We start from the raw sequence: 22,223 nt of genomic DNA, 5'->3' as shown, positions 1-22,223 counted from the left end.
ATTAGAGTTAATGCATTTTTCCCGATGACATATTTTGTAAAACAATGCAGTTTATTCTAAACTTTGCCTTATCAGACTTAGTCATTTCTCACGTCAACCTGCGCAATGGATTGTACTGTGTACAGTGCACTGTATCACCAGTTTTCTTTTGGCATTGCATATAGTTATCTTCTAGCTTAAAGGAACAGCCTTCCCTTTCTCTCCTAATTTTCTCATTAGAAAGCTTTCCTCTTCCTCCTCCCCCCCACCCAGATGATTCAGAAGCAGAACAGAGAGTAACGCAATTCAATGCAGCTTGATTGAAAGCACAGGGGGTAATGATCAAGTGAGTAGAGACCATTGGATTGTGCCTCAGGCCCTCGCGCTCTGGATCTGGTCAATAACAAATTTATTACTAATCAAATCCAATAAATACAAAACAGCATACATTTGTTTTTATTTGGCACCTGGCTGGTCACAGAATAATAATAAAAAAAGGTAAGTGGGAGACTGCTTTTCCAAAGAGCACACTGCAGCTGATGTGCACCATACAGAAAGCTACTGTACATTGCAGGCAGGCAGGCAGTCCCCAAGAAACCTTGCTTTGTATGGCTGATTAGCGGTGGGCACTGCATCCCACTTGCTTTGGAATATATTAACGGTGCCAGCTCTTGAGTTTGGAGCATTCTGTTAGCCGAGATACCTTGTGATAGGGAGAGGTATCACTGCAGAACAGGATCTATAGGTATTAGTGTCAAGAAGAATAATGTCTTCCTTGCCCTTTCTCCTGGGTTATTGCATGGGCTATACAAAGACGGGGATGAGTTAATAGAAAACAAAGAAACTAAAGGTGTGTGGGTAGGGGAGAGGAATCAACAGCAGAGCTGAGACACGTGAATTTTACCTTTGCCAAAAGTAATGCGCGACTATTCTTTTCCCTCAAAGCACTAACATGCATAGGAGAGCACGACATAATCATCACAGGCATCTTGCACCATGTAAATCTGACACGGACAAGCAGTGCATAGCTAATGTAAAGCTGACATTCGGTACCCAGCATTTTTTGTATTCGTATATTTTTGTATGTGTGTCCATGAAATTTTGCTAGAACTTCTAGATGCTGCGATTTGTTACACAGGCACATTATGAATTACAAAGTGTTTGCCAAAGATACAAACTGAATAAAATGACGGGAAGTCTTCACTTACATGAAAAGCGCAGCTTATGTAGCTTTAAAGTCACATAGTGCATAAATTCCTTCTCTCCTAGCTGCTGGCATCTCTATATTTCTGAATGGTTCGTCGAAAAAATCAGAAGCGGTCCGCAGCATGTAGGACAGCAGCCCAGCGCACCTGCAAGGATCCAGCCTACCTTGTTCACACTCAGGATAGGAGAAAATGATTTATTGTCTGTCCCTTGAATTTCTCTGAGCGTTCTGTCTAAACTTTAAAAGCAGATTACATTTGCGATTAAACCTTAACAAATGTTGTTTTAACTAGACTGCAATGTATGTTATTGACAACAAGCTTTTTTCCCCCTGAAAATAACATTGGTGCTTAGGCATGCAATTTACAAAAATGACAAGGAAGGGTGGTACTTTTCCCAAGGTGAATGTGAGTTGACTGATTAGCTGGTATTTCAACTTAGATTCTTGCAAATTACAGACATAAGAAACCCTGCAATTTATATGTACTTTAGAAGTGAAAGCTTTAATCCCATGATTCATGAAAGTAAAGTGGTAATAATTTAAGTACCATATTTTATTTATCCCTCAGAGTTGTCAGCTGATACTAGAAGTATTCTCACTATTTTTGGGTTGCTGCCTTTGGCCACCTAATTGCTTCTTAGGAAGTAAGAGGGAAATTGCTTATATAACTGCATGGATTGTCTTTGGCAACGTCAAGCCAAGGCATCAATCAGTCCATCTGGGTAAAATCACAAGCTGACTCCGATATTGCTAAATATTTATACTGTCAAATACACACAGACATCCAGATGAAAAGAGGCATTCATTAGGAATGCTCCAGCTTGTCAGTTTAAAGATGTAGATTAGAGCAAAACCTCCCACTATGGTACTGAGTGCTCAGGAAAAGTCTATATTTAGCCATTCTGAGCAATAAATATCATCATATTGCCTCATTTAGGTAAATAGAGAATAAATATTGTCAAGATGATCTAGAGATAATGTAAACAGATCCCTCTCAGAGTCTGTGTTACTAGGGTAAATTCCAGGACATTGGTGTGCTGCTGATACTTTTTGGTTTAACCCTTTTTTCTTAATCGCATTCCCCTCCCCTTTACAGTAACAGTAAGAATTGTTCCTTGCAGATGAGAAGGAATGGAAAAAAAAAGAGAAGGTGGGGTTTCTTTTTAAACAAAAGGTGATTTCAAATTCTGAGTTATTACATTAATTAGCAGTTTTGCTCTAATAATGTCTTGGCATTGCTAGAGGCTGCTGTCGCCGCTGCTGCTGGAAAATACAGATATCTGTAGCAAAGCCGAAGCTCCTTCCAGAGTTTAACACGGGAACTGACAAAGACCATCAGTCAGAAGAACATCACAGCTCTGAGGTTAAGACATGATTTCAAGAGTACACCCAGTTAAGACTCAGAGTGGAATTTCTTTTATAGCACTTTCTTTAGTGATAAGATGAGGCACACTGTAAGACCCAGCGATGAAAGATCGGTACTTAGACGAGAATTAAGTTCCTGCCCTGCTTTGGCGCGGGCGGCTTGGCCTGACAAATTAAAATTTGGTCACTCTACTCCATACCCAAGAAAGATAAAAGAAGGATTTTTACCTGTTGGGGAGGGTCTGAGCCGCACTGCATTGAATTGGCACCTTGGAAGTTACATACAAGGAGAGAGGTGACTGACGCCAAAGTTTTCGTTAATTACACTAGATGATTTTTTAGATTAATAATTAACATCTCTCTTTATAACTAAATATCTGTAATTAATCAGCAAATCATAATGTGGAGACTAATTAACTTCAAACTCAAATCTTAACAGAAAATCCATATTACTATCCAGCATCATTAATTACTATAGTAATCAAAGTTATCCCTTATGGGATTTGACATACAGCTTTGTAGGTTTATAAACCAAGCCATTATCACAAAAAAACATTTTGAAAGCAGCTTCAAATAGCATTATAGATAACTGAAGTATTAGATTGGAAATTTAAACAAGTTTTCATTTTGTCTGTATTACGTTGTCAATAATCCACTCACTGAAGCTGGCTTAGTAACTGGGAGAGTATACTTCCATTCTCACTCATGTAGAGGAGTGGGATTTCGGGCTCTTTTGTGCTGTTTCTTATTTATTTTTTAATCGTTTGGGGTTACTGCAGTGATTTCTGTGAGAATATTTATTTGTCAGTGTCTGCAAAAAATATGCCAGACTTTCTGGTGGCATTTGCTGGGGTGCTGCCCATTCTAGTTAGCTGTGTAAGAAATGAATTAACAGCGGTTTATGTCCTGTCCTTATCTGCAAGAAAGTACCAGCAAATAAAGGTTTGAGCTTTCAGATGCAGAGGAATCTTTAAATGTTGATTAGTCTGCATTCAAGGGGGAAAAAAAGGACAAATTTGGGCTTTTATGCCAAAAAAAATCATCCCAAACAAATCTTATTTTAATTAGCATGGACATCACAACTAGCAAGGTCTGGAACGCATTCATTTAAATTTTTAATAAACATGAACAGCAATAGCACCATTGCAGCACACTGAAATCCCCTAGCTGTTTTTCATTTAGAAAGTTAGGAGTTAAAATTGTGTCTAAAATCCACATTTCAATTATTTTATCACCTAATCTTCCAAGTACGCAGATCTGATACTGTTCTTTTGTGTGGCAGCTGTAAAAATCGTAAGCAATTTTTACTGTCAAGAAAACTCTGAATAAATAGAGGCTGTTAACTTAGGCAGATATCTGAGGTTATTTGGTGGCAATCAAGAACTCACAGCACTTCAACTAATGGGTTATGATCAGAAACTGTTCCTAATAGCCAGCTAGACGGATCTGAATATGAAGATTTCTATAATTTTGTTGTCAGCTTGTGATGTACTCTAGTGCTAATTATTTGGAACAATTATGTTTTCCTAATAACAAAAGAAGAAGCAGTGAATTAAGCAGGCTTACCTTCAGATCTTTAGATAACAGTTTAAATGCACTTGCCATTAAGAAATAACATTTCTTTTTCCTGTATGGAACCCTAATTATTGAAGATGCTTGTCTTTTAAAATCTACTTTTTCTACTTCTTTTAGGCATGTTCAATGTGTCAGTTTACACTGATGACTTCAGTAACTAGTATTTTCTCAGTCTTAGGTTTATGCCTGTACCTCCCATAGTCTGCTTACTTTATTTGGTTATTCAAAAACCATAATTAGTGCAGTAATTAACATGTGGATCCTTCAAAGGGAGACTGTTAGAATCATGGGACGTCTCTCATCAGTCTTACTGATGTATAGATGATAAAAAGACTTAGGTTGAGGTGACAACGGGATTTGTATTACTGCACATTATCTGAGCTGCAGGGAAATTCAGACAAGACTGTGGTCCGTGGAGTCTTTCCTTTTGAAAAAAGTAATTATCCACACTGTTTCTATAATGTAACTAGGTGTTATCCTGTATTTGCAGCTGTCAAATCATTTGTTTTAAAACCATTATTTTGTACCTTATGAATACCGGAAAGTTTGGGGTTTTGCACGTTATCTTTTAACCAATTACGGAAGTGGGGTGCAGCAAAAGCAGCAATAATAGCAACAACAATAACAGTTATTCATATAAGCATAAGAGATTCCTTCTTGACAGTTGATTTCAGCAATGTTTATGGTAATGTTAAGTCGATACAGTCATAAGATTACACCCATAAAGAAAAGGCCCAATTTTATTTTATTTATCTTCCCTGGGGAAAATATGTTTGTTTGTTTGTTTGTTTAAGATCTCAGATAAGCTGAAATTGTTGTGTATTCAAGCCACAGTAAATCAGTGGTTGGCATTTGAATCTCTGAGTGGTTCTCGTAAATGTATTCCAGTGTTTCTTTGAGATGCTTATAGCCGATGTCTTCAGCTTCCATCTATGATGTTTTAAATCAGTGCATTAAGGAAATTCACATTCTTTCATTCAGCCTCTAACTTTCTGTAAGTAGTAGTCCTCTTTTTCACATTCACTGACATATGCCAGAAAAATTCAGTATTTTACCCTACAGGCAGCCCACGGGACTGGGATGAAATGGCCTCTATACATAGGGTATGACTTTATTTGCTAAAGAGGTTATTTGAAAAAGCCCTTAGGGTACTGCTGCCCTTTTGTCCCTCAAACTAGTAGGGGGAAAAATATAAAAGGAACTACACAGTAATCCCTTGTAGACAGGTGACCTTAAGCCAATTCTGTACTGTAAGGTTTCCATTTAATCTCAAAACAGACAAAGGAAAAAAAAAAAAAAAAAAAGCAAATTGCAGGTTTTAATCTGTTATACAACCCTAGCAATATTTTCTTCTGGGAACGATTCTCAAATACACACAAGTTTTATTGGAAATGCATAAAATTCAGTGTTGTCCCATATAATGAGCGTTCTATAGGCTAGCAGAAAAGCATCTGAGGTCCGATGGAAATAAACATTGTCATGTTTATTTCAGGTAACCAGTTGAGGATTTTACCATACTGGTGTCTAAATCTTGCAAGGATAGCCAAGCATGATTAAACAGAAATGTATTACCCTTCAATAGCAGTATTAACATATCCAAAGGTACTCAACATCAGGTAGAAACAACATCGTATTTGTCCTTTGAAGTTCTTTTCTTTTTTTTGCCCTTATTAGAGTCTAGTGCTGGTTGATGAAAGCAGAACTACAACATCAGAGTGCATCAGTTTTCTCAGGGCCATGGTTCCACCTTAGGTATACCATCCTGCGGTGTTGTGTTGGGTATTAAAACCCGCTGTCATCTGCAACAGCTTTACAGTGAAAGGTGCCGTATTATCCTTGATATGATGCCATCAGTTATTGTTAAATATGTGCTATCCAGATTAGATACTTCACTTTAATAGACAGTCTTCAAAATACCATTATAAATTATGAACAGCAGCCCTGAACCCACTTCGTAGTAGCCTCCATTAAGTCACAGGTGTGACATCACTGAGCACCATAATTAATGGGTGTTATGCCACTCCCTTGACTTATGAGTTTTTCAGAGACTTTTAATTACTTTTGAGTTGGAGCTATTCTGGCAGAATTTTGAACAAGCTCTGGTGGTAGCCTCTCCTGAATAAAGCCGTTCCAGCAGCACTTAGAAAAAAGAGCAACTCTGGTGGCTAAAGGAAAATGCTTCAGCCATTCTTCATGCCTGGTAGTCTGTAGGGAGGTTAAAGGAAACAGCTTTTGTCGACTGCTGCAGGCACTTGGTTACTGTGTTCCCTTTCTGCATCTAGGGAGGAGCTGTAAAAATTGTGGTCAAATCCATATATTATATAAAATAAAGGAGAGAAAAAAATCTGAAAAGCCAAGAATGGCTAGAAGGGTTATCATGATGTCATCAACTTGATTTTTGGTATTGAAAAGCTGTTGTTTCACATGTGAGTGCAGTCTTCGTGCGACTGATAGAGTAAATAGAAAAGAAGAAATGTAGTCATCTATCTTGATCACCTATCAAGAATTAGTTATAAATGATGTCCAATAAATCAACATTTAAAGCAGTATTCTTTAAAGTAGGAACTGATTTCAGTACCAAAATCCAATAACAGAAGAATTTTAAATGTAGTGCACACTGCCTTATCTTCACTCCTCATATGCACGTGCGCTGGAATGCACATATAATATTAAGTTAATTCAGGTGTAAAGCTTTGTTCTCAAAACAGCTGAAGCTTCATGTCATTGCTTATATGCACAAACACTCATATTTCTCCATATGCTGGCACCATATTGGTGTTATCACCATAGCAGTTCCTCCTCTTCAGATGATCTTTTGTTAAAACATTTATTTTTGTGAGGCAAATAAACCATAGTAAATGTAAACCAATTATTTAACCAAATTACTTTGATCATGGGAAACTGACAATTAGCGTTACAGCTTCTCAGCAGTGAAATCCACACAACAGAGGAGACTGCGATATTCTGTACTGCCATGCAAGTCGATGTGGTGCATTTATTTTGTGTAGCAAGCTGTGAGAGAAGAGGAGGAAAGGGCAGGAGATGAGTGAAGTCCATTTTGATAAACTATTTTTTTTATATCTGTGCTTTGTGCTGTACATTGTTTAGTTTTTGTAATTGATTGCTAATATATTTTGACAGCCGTTCTTAGAAGCATTGATGACTGGTGTCAACATTTAAAACACGTACACAAAGGCACCACCTGATCAGCTAATCAATGAATGTGCTAGAAGCCTGCCAAACTACCACGTTGTACTGACTTCTAGTATATGCTGGTGATGCACATTAGCTTGGTTATCTGCAATTATTACCCATTTTAATAGTTCCACCTTTTGCACATGGCTCTTTTTTTTTTTTTTTTTTTTTTTTAATATATAAATGATATGCACCACTACACCCACACGGTTTATTTTCAAAGCCTGAATGCACCAGCCCTTCCATGAAGTAGCTGTGAGATAGAAGAGCATTTGGGGTATTGTCATGCAAATGAGGCCACCAAACATACCACTTTGCTTCAAAATTGCTCTGCAGTGACAAGTAGCTTTCAAAACTGGATCAGGGTTTTCCAAGCTAAGTGGGCAACCCTATATATTCTCTGAGATCTACTTTCTAAAATATATGCCTAAATCTGAAATCATAATTCCACCTCTTGAGTGCTCAGATTGGCACTTACTGCATACCAGTACATCTCATTCTAATACATATTATGGTGGTCTTTTATGCTCGAGTATTATGCTTCTGCCACATTCATACATTGCAGAAAGAGAAAAAAAAAAAGAAAAAAGAAAAACAAAATGCGTGTAGCACTGAGAAGTTTCGTTTGATCTGGTATTCAGCAATTCATAAAGCCAAGGTATCTTGACACAGCACTTCAGCCCATAGTGAGTAGTACAGCAGCTTCTCAGCAGCGCTCCAGAAATCAGCCAACACGTCATGAGAAAAAAGCAAGAAGTCTTCACTTGCCTTATGGTTCACAGAACATACCTGTAATCAGAAGCTATTTTGGTTCAGTTTCAGGAGCAGTTTCAAAATCGGTAAGAGAATGTGGCAGACTTCTCTATCTCTCTTTCTGAGAAAAGCAGTCCATCTCAAAGACTTCTGTTGACCACAGGCATGAAAAAAATGGTATGGGGAGAGCAGGAGAGTTAAACACAGTGCCTGTCCCAGGAGATTCAGGATTACGTCTCTTTTAAGCAGCATCTTACTGCCAACTGGATACCAGGATGGATCACAGAGTGCTGTTATTAAATAATGAAGACTGAGCAGAATCTATTTTTTTTTCTTTTTTAATCCAAAATTAATTACATTGTGAATCAGTGGCATTCTTTTCCATCACCTGAATGTCACCACAGTTTTCTTCTTAGCCTCTGACCGATACTGTTCTGTGTGCCATGCACTGGAGATAACAAAGTTAAGGATATAAATCACAGGGCTGCCATAGAAATGGAAGTCTTTGATTTGCTGGCCGAGTAAGAGTTTATAAAAGCTGAGGGAGGCTGTGGGTTCTGGATTGAGTACTGCAGTGCTAAAGCAACCGGGCTTATAAAATCCCCCGTGGTCCAGCATCAGCTATGCTATCATGTGTTGTATGGCATGTTACCTTATAGAAATGCCAAGTGGGCTTTTACGTACACATTTGAACATGTAGGACATAAGGACCTCATAGTTGGGTCTTCTCACTTGCACATCTCTGTCATCAGAAATAGGAGTTTTCCTGGGACGACCAATTCAATTTATAGAGGGGGTTACAAGAATGGGCTTTCTGGTGTTTGCTGCACATCTAGATGGTACCTGAGCTCTGCATATCAGATTGGCCTCAGACCATCCCATAATCATAGACTCATAGAATGGCCTGGGTTGAAAAGGACCTCAAAGATCAACACCCCTGCTATGTGCAGGGTCGCCAACCACCAGACCAGGCTGCCCAGAGCCACATCCAGCCTTGAATGCCTACAGGGATGGGGCATCCACAACCTCCTTGGGCAACCTGTTCCAGTTATTCACCACCCTCTATGTGAAAAACTTCCTCCTAATATCTAACTTAAACCTCCCCGTCTTTGTTTAAAATCATTCCCCCTTGTCCTATCACTATCACCTCATGTAAACAGTTGTTCCACCTCCTGTTTATGCATTCATAATATAAATCTTTAAATATTCTGGTTTAAAATACATAAAATTGATGTCAATGGATTAGCAAAAGAGAAAAAAAAAAAAAAAGAACAATGATTTTGAGCAAGAGCTGTTGCAATTGCCCATACTTTTCTGCTCTCTGTTAGCTATAATATCTGCAAACCTCTTTGCAGCTGTTATTTAAGAAAAACTCGATGTTACAATTCCTTTTATTACAAGTGATATTTATACACAAATTGGAGCAAATCATGATGCAGCAAATAACTTTTTATACTGCATAGATTGTGCAGCAAAATAGTGCATTCTCAGCATTACATGCTTCAGCAAGGAATATTTTGCTGTCCTAAATATGATCATTATGAGAAGAATTTAGTGTCTAAATATGATTTTATTTGGAAGTTTCAAGTTTAGCTGTTGTCATCTTACTGAAAATGGAAACTTGTTCATGGTAATTGAACAACAGGGAGTAATGGAAGGACCACACTATACGTGGTGCTTTGATGCAAGTCCAGAGATGTACGTCATCAGCTAGAACAAGAACTCATTTTGCTGGCTTGTTACAGGACAGTCCCAGAAAGAAAGGACAATCCATTGCCCATCTGTACATAAGTCCCTCATCTACAAGCGTGATGCAAAGTGAAGGTAGCTGAGGTTTCATAAAAATGAAGCACGTGATGTGACAGACCCATCTGTGCCAGCTTTATAAAACAAAAGTGCCCAATTTTATCATCATTGCCTTTTGTTCTGCACAATGCTGTTCACATGGTGGTTTTATGAATGCTTGCCGGCAGAGTCTGGGAGCCTCAATTTATCTCACTGCTGCCTGCTCTCAGTTGCACTGCTAGCTCCCCTGCCCCCAAGGCTTCCTTTTCTCATCTGGCCCTTCTCCGCAAGCAAATCTAAGTTAGACCCTCCTAGCAATTTTCCAAGGTTCTGGGCTCAAAGACTAAAGTAATTTGGTTTTGAATTTCAGATCAAACATAAACTGCAAAGAAGCATTTAATCAGTTAGGAGAAGCAAGGGTATGGCTTGTTTAAGTCCCAGAATCCATAAACCTGTAATGATTTTATTATATTGGTGTCAGTTTTCATTATTTTCATGAATGGGTATTCCCTGCTTAATGCACAATATTTGCATCTGATGAACCAACGAGTTTAAACATGGTTTGTTTTAATGCTTTGTGAATTTGCATTCAAATTCATCAGGAGTAATTCTATTTGAAATCACACAGGGCTAAACACAGTGGTTGTAAATCCATTTGAATTGAGATGCCAGAATCAGCCCATTAATCTACAAATACACGATATAATTTTTGCGCATTCAGTGGGCTTTTGTTCTGTTTTACTTTTCATGATGAGGCAGGGGGGATACCAGAAGCGGGTGTAAGAGGGACAGTACTTGGGAAGCCTGTGATGAATTGACCCAGAGGGAGTCTATCTTTGTTATGGAAACAGTCCCATGAAATGAATATACGAAAGGCCAGAGACTATGGTTCAAGTATGTCTGTTGCTGCCACTTGAGGTGGTTGCACAAGGAGAATGGAAACATCTTGGATAAGTATGTTTTGTGGTATTGAGGATGATAGAGATTGGCATTGGCATCTTCTCAGAGCATCGGAGGCTGCCCAGAATTCATGGCAGTGCTCTGGCCTGCGTGTAGCTTCTTATGTGCTTGTGTTAAACACTGCTGGCTTGGATTTTCCTGTGGCCTTTTGTTAGCAAAAGGACTAAATAAAGGCAGCAAGGCTCACCTCCAGTAGAAACACGGTCATTTTGGTGCAGGGGAGTGTGTTATGATAAATGTTGCCTTGTTTCTGGATAGCCTCAGAAGAAATGTGTCCTTCTTACAGCACTTAGGCCTTTTTAAAGCAGGAATCAGGAAAACTAAATTCCCATTTTGAATATGCCATAGTCTGGGGCTAACAGAAGGTCAGAAAAACATTTAAGCCTATGCTTAGCATTAGTTGTGTGCTTAATTCCCAAAAACCTAACTATGGGCCCCTTATTCACTTGCAAGAATCGTGATGATCAGGAAGTCTACTATCTGACATCTGTGAAATGAGCTGGTAGGCTGAGTCTTTTTCCTAATGAACCAGTTTCCATCTCATAAAATTCTGTAATTGCAGATGGTATCAGTGGACACCTATGACAATCTCAGCAGAGATTGCAGCACAGCATTCCTCATTATAGGATACATGGACACTGAACTCCTCTCTGCTCACGAACATGGGGTTGATTCATTGACAGGGCATTATCAAGAAAATTGCGGCGATGTGGCTGGTGCTTCATTGTGGGTAAATGGAGTACCTCAACTCTTGGCGCTGACAATAGACTCTTCTAAGAAATGATAATGCTATGATTAAGACAAAAGTCTGGGCCTCAGTACACCTGGGAATTCTTGTGTGACCTTGGCAACAGATTTTTTGTTGCTTTTCACTTCTCTGCCTGAAAAGTTAGAATAATGCTTTTTCATTTTATTGTGTTACTTAGTGATAAATATACTACTTTTGTGAGCAATTCAGGAATACAGTTATAGAGGCACATAGTTAGATAAATGCCATTAGATTTTGAATGCATTCTGTTTGGTTTGCATTTGCATGTGCTTGTACTTAGCACTAGTGGAAGACAGACCAATTTTATTTTACTTCTCAATTCTGCAGAGAGAAACTTAGCTCTAGGCACACAAATCCAAAAATTGTGCATAAAATTCACTCTGTCATGAAAAAGAAGCTAAAAAAATAGCATGTGGAATTAAGAATACATTTTTGGGACTTCCTGTAGCTTGTCCTTTTTGATACTAGTATTGTTTTCATTCCATCTATATTTTAATATGTATATTTTCTTCTTACAAAATATATATATATATATCACCCTGGTAGCTTTAGAGTGTTTTTATTTCAGTAGAAGCACCTGAATATTGTTTCACCGATACTTGGAGACGCACTGATAAGAATGGTGAACCTCAGCAGGTTTGGGGGCGCTGGAACATACAGCAGAAGACAAAGCTACAAAATCTCCACATACGCCTTACCTGGGACTTGCAGCAGCTGCTTCAACCCGCAATGCCATGGGCTGCTCTTTAATCTGCACGTCTTTGAAATGACAGACCACAATGCATCCTCCTGTGCATTTTGTCTGTTCTGTGCCAGAAGTTAGGAAACTGTTTGCTAAACTACTGAAACTGAAAAAGGTGTAAGAAGTAGTATTAAAAAAAAAAAAAAAAAAAAAAGGTAGCTGAAATAAGAACCCTTTAACATGAGTCTCAATGGGGGCTGTTAGATTCTCATGTTTTCAAAAATCATATCTTTCATGTACCAAGCTTCAGGCTTCTGGTGTTGGTTGTTGGGGTTTTTTGTTTGTTTGTTTGTTTTTAGGGGGTGTTATCTGGTCTCTGTCTTGTCACATATCACAAGCTTTACCACTTTCACAGAAGTTGTCATACCTTGCTCTGAAATTTTATCTACTGCACTAGAACAGTAACAGTGCTTGGGGTTCACTTCAGTTAACCACTGAAAGTGCTATAGCAGTTGTATGTACCATCAGAATAAGACATTCACTGCACTGTGCAACAGAGAAGTACACTAGGAGTAATTGTGTTTGCATCATTTAATTAATGTGGTTTTAAACATCACTTGGCATCAGTGCTATCAAAATTAAGAGCTCAGCAGTGTTTAATATGTGTTAGAAAACATTGATCACTGGTAAGTTTTGAAGTAATCTCTCTTTCCTGACCTAAATTGGGCCTCGGTTAAAAAGTAAGAAGAGCTAATGAGATGACCTGACAGAATGGGAGGGTTTGTTTACTAGTCCATATTTGAGCAAGATTCATGCTCTGTATGATTGACAGTCATTACGAATTCTTTGGCTTTTTAAGACTCAAGGCGCCACAGCCTTGGGTGAACTTCAGTTCACCATGGAGTTGTTTACAGAAGTTAACTAAGTAGTTACTGGAGAATCACATGCCGCATTTCACTGAGCTGCTGTGGAAGGGTATGAATTTGCAGTGCAAATGGTGATGAGTCAGGTTAAATCCTATTCCAGCTCTCTTGCAGTTGATTTATTCCCTCTGGGACCATAGCTTCTCTGGCACCTGGAAGCCCTAGGCATCGGTGTTGGCCTTCCATTGCTCACTACATCCAAACCTCTTCCTACATTGTGGCTTGAATGTTACAGCATTTCGTCAAAATCAGATTATGCTGTTCCACGAGTGCCAAGAATTTTCCTCCCTCTTCAGCTTTTGCATTAAAAATTAGAAATTGTTGCAGACAGAATTTTGATATTTCCATGAAAACCATCCTTCTAGTAATTTTTATTTCACCGTTCTGAATATTCGTTAGTCAGTGTCTCTCCTCTGGTGAGAATGAGACGTAATTTAGTTGTAGGTCTACCAGAAAAATGTGCAGGAGACATGCCTTTGAACGTGCAATTAAAAATTGCTTTGGCCTGTTTTCTTTTCCTGTCTTATCTTTTCATAAACTCACATCTAATTTGATGACTGCTGTCATTACAGTTCTCAAGGGAATTCTCTCTCACTGAATGTCACTCTTGCATGTTTACTTTCCCCACAAGTATTAGTGTGCAGCAGCACAAGTTGAATCTTGCATTGTTTTGTATTTGCTTTTGGTACATCCTGTTTTTTCTCCATTATGTTCCTAACACTTCCTCAGAATTTGTTATTATCTGCGTATTCCATCTAAAGGCTGTAGATTTCTACCTCAAGCTGACCAACTGATTGGGTAGTTTTGTTGACAGTGTAGCATGAGAATTACTCAGATTTGGAACACAACTTTGCAACTGGGTGGAAGCAGCTTGAGTTGCTCTGCTTTTCCTATACATGCCGATATTGTGATTCCTGCGTCAGCAGTGGCTCAGGAGCACCTCCTTTGGTGCCTTCTATCTATGTACAGCCTAGTGCCATCTAATACTGGGAGTGGAAGACAGCTCATTTAGGTACTACTGTATCAGCAGCACTGGAAATACATCTCTGACTGTGTAAAGGGTCAGTTATATGAACAGCTCTTCCTTTGAAGATATGCTGGAAACATGCTGCTTCCATCCTTCACCAGAAGTGAATCATGAAAAGAACACTGGCACAAACTCGACCCTCAAAAGTGGTATAGAAGAGTTACCTGTCTTTCCAATCTTCACTTCACTTAAGGAGGGAAGATTTAGGTTGGTTATCAGGGGGTAGTTCTTTACTATGAGAGTGGTGAGGTGCTGGAACAGGCTGCCCAGAGAGGTTTTGGATGCCCCATCCCTGGGGGTGTTCAAGGACAGGTTGGATGGGGCCTGGGCACTCCGGTCTAGTATTACATGTGGAGATTAGCCTGTGGCAGAGGGATTGGAGCTTGAAGATCCTTGAGGTCTCTTCCAACCCAGGCCATTCTATAATTCTATGATTCTTCCCATCCCACCTCACAGAACCAGCATGTATGTTATTTTGCATTTCTTAAATAACCCCATAGTTACTGCTGAGCCTGTGATACTCTGAACTGAAAAATCAACATCTTTTTCAGCAATCATCTCTTTAGGCATTTTCAGCCTCGATGCTCCCTGTGCCTCGGGTGGAGTGATCGGGAAGTAGAGGGAAGGCCACCTGATGTTTACTCCTTCTCACAAGCATTGGGACACCCTGCACTGACACCGACTCTGGGGTGGGAAATCTGGTGGTAAAACCTAGCAACCACCTATATAATTAATCCATCTTTATCTGATGCCATGTTCCAGTCTGGGGACAGCTGTGGTTGATTCTGTTTCATGGGCATATATGTAAAGCTGAACATCTCATCTTTTTATTTCGAAAGGTGAAAATCATAGAATCATAGAATCTTTAGAGTTGGAAAGGACCTTTAAAGGTCATCTAGTCCAAATCCCTTGGACACGTATGGATACATCAGGTTGCCCAGGGCCTAATCCAGCCTCACATTAGAAGTCTCCAGGGACAGGTCATCAACCACATCTCCAGGCAGTCTCTTCCAGTGTTTCACCACCCTCACTGTGAAAGACTTTTTTCACAGAATCACAGAATCACAGAATGGCCAGCGTTGGAAGGGACCTCAAGGATCATGAATCTCTAACCCCCCTGCCACATGCAGGGCCACCAATCTCCACATGTAATACTAGACCAGGCTGCCCAGGGCCCCATCCAACCTGGCCTTGAACACCCCCAGGGACGGGGCATCCACAACCTCTCTGGGCAGCCAGATGAGATATTGAACTGTATGGAGGGTCCAGAAAAAAAGCTTCTAATTAAGTTATGATGCTCTCCCTTCTTCTCAAAATTAACTGATCTCCTATTAGTCCAGCATAGCTCCGTCTCTCTGGCAGATTATTACTTCTAATCATATGAATCAGTGCTCATTCTGGTGTGATTTTGATGAAGTCCATAAAAGACAGTACGTTCATCTCCTCTGATGCTTTGAATATTGAAATAGAACTTTTTTTCTAGTAATTTTTCTGCATTAATTGCTTCTACTAATTCAGTGAGTGCTAGCTTTTCTGATAACCCATCCTGTAGACTCCTTGACACCTTGCATCCTGAGAAGTCTTGTCCTTGAAGTTACGACAATGCACTGAACTTATTGCTGATGTTTTGTTAGCATTTACTAGCAATGTCTTGGCAGAGGGTGACCTCTAGTACTGTCTCTTAAACATTTTCAATTTACAGACTCAAGAATTTTTGCTGTCTTTGCCTCTCATTCTTTTGAAGAGGTCAGCCCTTTACGAACTTGCCACAACAAAGAAGTTGAAAATGCCCTGTATACTCAAACAGCTCAATAGGAACATAGCTACAACGAACACGAAACATACAGTTCATTTTAATATTTATAGAAGAAATTCACATTGTTTTAAATGAGCAGCTGCTGTCATTTGGCTATGAGCAGATGTTAGACCTCCGAAAGCTTCGCTGATAATTAAAATACTAACAGTTAGTGTTTTACCCCAGCTGCAGGTTCTGTTTACTGTAAATTTGATTTTAATGGTACCTCTGTGCAGTTACTGAATAGAGGTTTGTTTTCTACTATACATACAAAAGTGTCTACAATGAAGACGAATGGTTATTTCCCGTAATTTACTCTGGAAAGATATGAATATACAGTGTAATGTAGTTGAATTGATAAATGAAATGCAGATATGACTATCATGTAGCAAATGGCATCTCTGTTATTTTAACTAACAAAAATAACTAAGGAAACTTACTAGTTCTAGTTATTGCCAAACATTCTGCCTAAAAGCTGCCATGCTTTTCAAATGGGTTGAGACGTGCCCTCAAGAAAAGAACAGGTGCTCCTTTTTACTGAATGGCTGCATCAATCAGAATAAATAAATAAAGGAAATCACGATACTCATATGTGATCAGTATGCAGGAGAATATAATTTCTGCTTGATCATTTCAGAACATCGTGTTTTATTTTAGGTGTCCCTTACAAGTGTCTGTTCTCCTTAGTGCATGTATGCACATCAAACGTTGGGAAAGGCTGGCCAATTTCAGAATTGTTAATCCCAAGGGCCTGATTATGCAAACACAATGCATAATGCAAGCTACCATGTTTAGTCCCTTTGAGACTATTGAGGCTAACTATGGCAGTAAGCAGTACTCGTGATAAATAAATGTTTATGAGACCAGGATCTAAATGTATATATTCTTGAAAAACAGAAACTCTTGCTAAGATAATGACAGAAAGTAGTTTGAGGGTTTTTTTAACAAAATAGTTACTGTCTGAAATTGCACATATTTTAGAAATCTAGATCGTTTGTCTCATGATCGGAGCTTGTGGTTTGTTTGTTTGTTTTTCTGATTTTCTCATATTAGCATTCTCTCTTTTTTTTTTTTTTTTTTTTTTGGCATTATCTCATATGCCCTGTCTGCCCAGGAAAAAGAGTTCTGCGGTCTGACCACTGGCATCTCTTGAAATCCTGATTCCGGTTTAGAAGTGCTAAAAATGCACTTTCCCATTGCACTGCGGGATTAAAGCAGTAAAAGTCCATTTATGTAGCATCAATGTCAGTCGTTCCCAAACTGAGGGCCAGAGCAGCCTTTGAAGCTGATCTGCGAAGAAATGTCCAAGCTGGCTATCTTCATCTCCAGCTGCTAAATTGCATTGGAAAAACTAGCTAAAATACTCCAAATACATTCCTAATGCTATTTGTCCATATAGGTAATTGCTGTATATGCCTCAGTGAGGCTTTTGCTCATAACTGGGACTGGAGAAGAAAAAGCCTATGTATGTGGTGGCAAGTGGATAAAGAGGAAAAGTAGTCTACAAGAAACTCTGGCTGTGAGCACACTAGGCAGTCATAAACTCTGTGCATTAACACTGTACCTGTTTACCATCATCAGTGGCACTGGCAGCACGTTCATTTTTCTTTGCCCAGCTTCTGTGACACTAGGCTCTATAGTGTTCATTTTTGACCTTGAGCACAAGGAAAGAGAAACTGAATTCTTTCCAGAGAAGGCCTTTTCCCAAAGGTTAATTGGACACTAGAGGGGAACTAAACCAAACCAAACTAACTGTCTAAACGTCGTAACTGAATGGCTTAGCTATTTATTTTGGTGGCTATTTCTTGTTTAATTTCTTTGTTGTTGGTGCTGACATAGTCCTGTAAGGTATGGGATGCAAAAATAACAAACAGGAACTTTGAGTCTGGTTATCAAATGAAAAGCAGAAAATTGTTTCCTTTTACATTTTAAGAAGCTAAAAGGACATCTGCTTCTTTGTTTAAGATACTTGAAAGGTTAAAACTTCATCCTTTGTACAAGCAATTCTTAGAAGACCTTGAAGTTTCTGAACGTGCTGGTGGATAAAGGACAAAGCTAGAAGCGAAGGACATCTTTACAGTTAGCATCAAGCATAACATTTCTGGATTTTTAAGTAGAAAATGAAACTATTTGCAGTATTTGAGAATTGGTTGTGTTTAATGATCTTTTTTTGGTAATAATGTTCTGAGAAGAAAAAATCACTGTGTTGGTATCTCTCTCTTATTACCATTTATATAATGGTGGACTTTTTTATGTCTTCTGGGAGCTGGTTAAGTTCCCTATAGGTATACTTACGTGTACTCCTTTACAAATGTATGTTGCTTTTGTGGACATAATAGTTCTGACAGAGCCCTTTTGGCTTGCTGATTTATTTCACTTCTTGGTTTGACCCATCCTGTTTTCTTTCCTCAGTAGAAAATATGAATGAGCCTTCACAACCTCTTTTATTTAGTAGCTTAACTAGCTGGTTTTGAAAATGCTGGCCCCTGTATAGCTTGTACGTAAAAAACCTTAGAAACAAAAAAGGATTTGACTATGTGTAAGGAGCAGAGATTAGAAAAAACATGGTTTATTGTTATGGCTTCCAAAAATCAAGAAAATCCCAAAGTCTGCATGCTACAATTCTTACACTGCACTTAATCAATTAGAGGTAGTTAAAAAAAAAAAAGAAAAAGAAAAAAGAAAAGAAAAGAAAAGAAAGGAAAAGAAAAGAAAAGAAAAGAAAAGAAAAGAAAAGAAAAGAAAAGAAAAGAAAAGAAAAGAAAAGAAAAGAAAAGAAAAGAAAAGAAAAGAAAAGAAAAGAAAAGAAAAGAAAAGAAAAGAAAAGAAAAGAAAAGAAAAGAAAAGAAGAAAGAAAAGAGTGCAGAAATTTGGAGGTGATCAGATTTTCAGCAGGATCAAGGCCTTTATTACTCCTTTATGAACTTGAACGGTGAGCTTAACATACCAGTCAAAATATTTTATTGTCACGGAGGCAGTAACTTCAAAATAAAAAAATCAGTTGCTCGTTCAAATGATTGCCAATATAAGCTGAATTTTCTGTATGTTGTAATTGCAGGAGGATTGTATTTAGCTGAACAAAAAGATGTTACTTTGCATTTGCATTATTTAATATCCATCACATTTTACTAGATACCAAATTTTTGTAGGTGTCAATAAATAACGCTCCTAATCACCAAAGTAAGAAAAATTAAGCGTTGCAGAAAAGGATGCTATAAATCAGGTCACCTGGAACTTTCTCAGGAACGGCACAAGAGCTGTTTCAAGCTTGCTGTGTAAATGCAGATCATTTCCTTTGTCGTAATAGATTATTTCATTTCTGACTTACTGCTTTGTCCTGAAGGTGCTCCTCGGGAAGGAGATCCTGTGCCCGGCCTCACCATGCGCGGCCGCTGCCACAACTCTGGGGCAAGGTTTAAAATTCTGAGGCGGCGGCTGGCGGAGAGCAAAGCGGTGCTTTACATACAATATTAGCAGAGACTTTCCTAAGGCATTAGGCATTTCTTTCTGAGACAAGCCTCCTTAATGCCGTCTTTATCTGCTACACGATGCATGAAATCTACTTTCTGTTTTAGAACTGCAGCTGACCCCCGACCCCTCGCGTGGCGCCGCAATGTGACCTCGCTATTGTCATCAGCTTTCATTCTCCTGAAAATCCTATGAATTTTTATTACAAGTTTTTTTAAACCAAGCTGAGGCTTCAACAAATTACTTGACACAGATGAGATGAAGTTGTTGAAGTAGTGTTAGATAAGTTTTACAGCCAGCATGTGTGCTGCTGAACGGTACAAAGCCAGTGTCCTACAATGTCATACACCAGTAACTGCTGAGCCTACTATTGGATAAATACATCATTTTATGGAACATTGATTGTTCTATAAACCCAATGGAGTATTATGCTCTATGATCAAACCATTTAGATTGTGTGTAGAGCACAGAAAATGCCATATTCAGGATGGTACTAAAAGTGCCATTTGTGTATTTTATGGATGTCATTACGGGGGAAACTTCTCTCTGTAGGCCCTGTTTACTGCAAAATTTTTTAGTCTGTAATGACATTTTTCATTCACAACGTATGCCTTCAAGAGAGGGGGCCCTTGTTTTATTTGTTTCATTCGAGTTTACTGCACAAATCCTGTACATTTTAATTAAATGTAAGCTTAACAAAAGAATAAGGTATTTATTCTGTAGGGAACAAATGATGACAGTAACAAAAGAATAAAACAGACACACAAAAGGAAGTCAGGTGCTGAGGAAAAGAGAGGGGAGAAGGTACTAAACCCTATTTGTAGTTTCCCAAAAGCACATTAAACATCAAAGCATTTCTTTTAGCCCTATTTTGGGACTTTGTGGTCTCTGAGAATTAAAATAACCTGTGAATATGGATTTAATGTCTAAAAAATCCTGACATTTTCAAATAAAAAACTAACAGTTGCTCAGGACTCCAACTGATAAATAATGGCCCTGCTGAAATGACAGACTTCTTGGAAAGAAACCAATTCTGTGATCATTGCACCCCTAGATATGAAACACCTCTTTACAAATTGTCTGAATATGAGCTCTCATATCATTACATTTTGTCATTTTAATGCCTGTTTGTGTATCCTCTTAATTTGCAGTGACACGCAATCAGCAACAAGTCCAGTTTTCCTAATATTAATGTGGGCTTGCATTGCAGCTTATGTTTGCCATGTCAGCCAACACTTAGCCCTTCTCTTTCCCAGCTTCTAAGAGGGGGCTAGAGGCAGACTGAATTTACTAGGACAACATGATTTGTGACTACATACAGTCCAATAATGTGACATACTCCTTAAATGCATAAAAACTCCTACAAATGGGCTGGATAGCAGTGCTCCATAAAAAAAATGCTCTGTTCCAAAGTTGAAATAGCAGCTAAGCCTCAAAATATGTTGTTTTCTAAATATCTTCCCTGCTTGGCTTTTCACTTGTAAAACAAAAGAAAACCAGTAAAATCTGCAGTTCGTATTTACCATGAAAAATCACTAAAATTGAAGCTGATGTTCCCAGTAAATTCTTGGTCATAGTCCAGTTAAAATTTAAAGTTACAGTAGATTCACATTAGTTTAAATGACACTTGAACTTCTACATTGCTCAACATTAATTCATTATAGTTGAAATGGAAGAATCTTCCGTGGGTGAATCTTTTACAGTCTGATTGAGGCTGTTACATTTTATAGGAGCCATTTTTCAAAGCAGTACTGACAGCACTCGAAGTTATTAAATTGCTGAATCAAAAGATGGACCTGCAATCGCATTTATGAACTGTGATGGAATAGCTAGGGTTGCACCGAGCCGAGGTTAAGATGTTGGTGTAGTTAAGCTTCATCACACCCCTTAGTGACAGCAGTATTTACCCATGCAGTTTACTTTAATGGTCAGGAAGTGGCTTAACTCACCTCTGGATTCAAATAGATTAAGTAAGCAGTCAGAATGGCATAATTATCAGCGCTGCAAGGGATTCACTGGGTAGCTCTTCACCCAAGAGACTTCCCGTTCAATTGCACGGTAAAGGCCGGAGTTGCACAGATTCACGGGTACAGCAATTATTTCAGAGACGAAAACAGGATGGATTTCCTTTTTCTTTCCCTTCCCCAGAGCAGAGCTTCTCTTCCTTACAGTGGTACTGTGTCCTGTGCAAAAATTATCATTATCTTAAGGGAAAGATGTCATGATTCTGCTGCGTGCACGTGAAAATTATGATCACCGTGTTATTTTGATTTTGAAATCCTGCAGAAAAAGCGTGATTTGTAGAGTTATTTTGATTTTGTGCCACATCACTGCCAGGCTCCTCTTTTATCACGTCAACAAAGCAAGATTCCTGAGAGAATTAATTACTTCTACTGTATTATAAAATGTGGAGGAGCTAAGATAATTGTCATTTTATGTTGATTTCCCTTTCCTATTTTTCTGCTCTTTGGGGGGTCTCGTGAATGTCAGTGCCTACAGAGAGCAGAGGAAAAGTGGGGATAAGAACCAGCCCTACCGCAGTAAGCCTTCTTACAGCTTACGCCTGACAAAATGTACTTCAATTGCATGTGCCAGATACATCATGCAGCATCACTTGGAAACACTCTAATGGTTTAAATTGTTAATTTTCTTTTCCAAAGATAACCTGCCTTGCAAACTAAGATGGAGAAAGTTGTATAATGTCAGCTGAGACTTCTGAAAGTGATTTGCAGCCTTTCAG

The 22,223-nt window shown here is 38.7% G+C and overlaps 1 protein-coding gene across 2 annotated transcripts in view; it reads left to right on the top strand.

Moving 5' to 3' along the window:
• ZNF407 (zinc finger protein 407) overlaps positions 1–22,223 on the top strand; it is a 351,093-nt gene that overhangs the window by 312,002 nt on the left and 16,868 nt on the right. Inside the window, exon 9 of one of the 2 annotated variants that reach the window (XM_090137300.1) lies at positions 11,382–11,913. The exons of the other annotated variant lie outside the window; for it this stretch is intronic. Within the exon in view, the coding sequence (XP_089993426.1) occupies positions 11,382–11,404 (23 nt within the window). The 3' untranslated portion in view covers positions 11,405–11,913. Of the gene's footprint in view, positions 1–11,381; positions 11,914–22,223 lie in introns of those variants that run through there. 2 annotated transcript variants of the gene reach the window in all.

Source organism: Phasianus colchicus, chromosome 3, assembly GCF_987193195.1.
Source record: "Phasianus colchicus chromosome 3, bPhaCol1.hap1.1, whole genome shotgun sequence".
NCBI lineage: Eukaryota > Metazoa > Chordata > Aves > Galliformes > Phasianidae > Phasianus > Phasianus colchicus.
The sequence above is the reverse complement of the archived record's forward strand: the minus strand, read 5'-3'. Positions and strand labels throughout refer to the sequence as shown.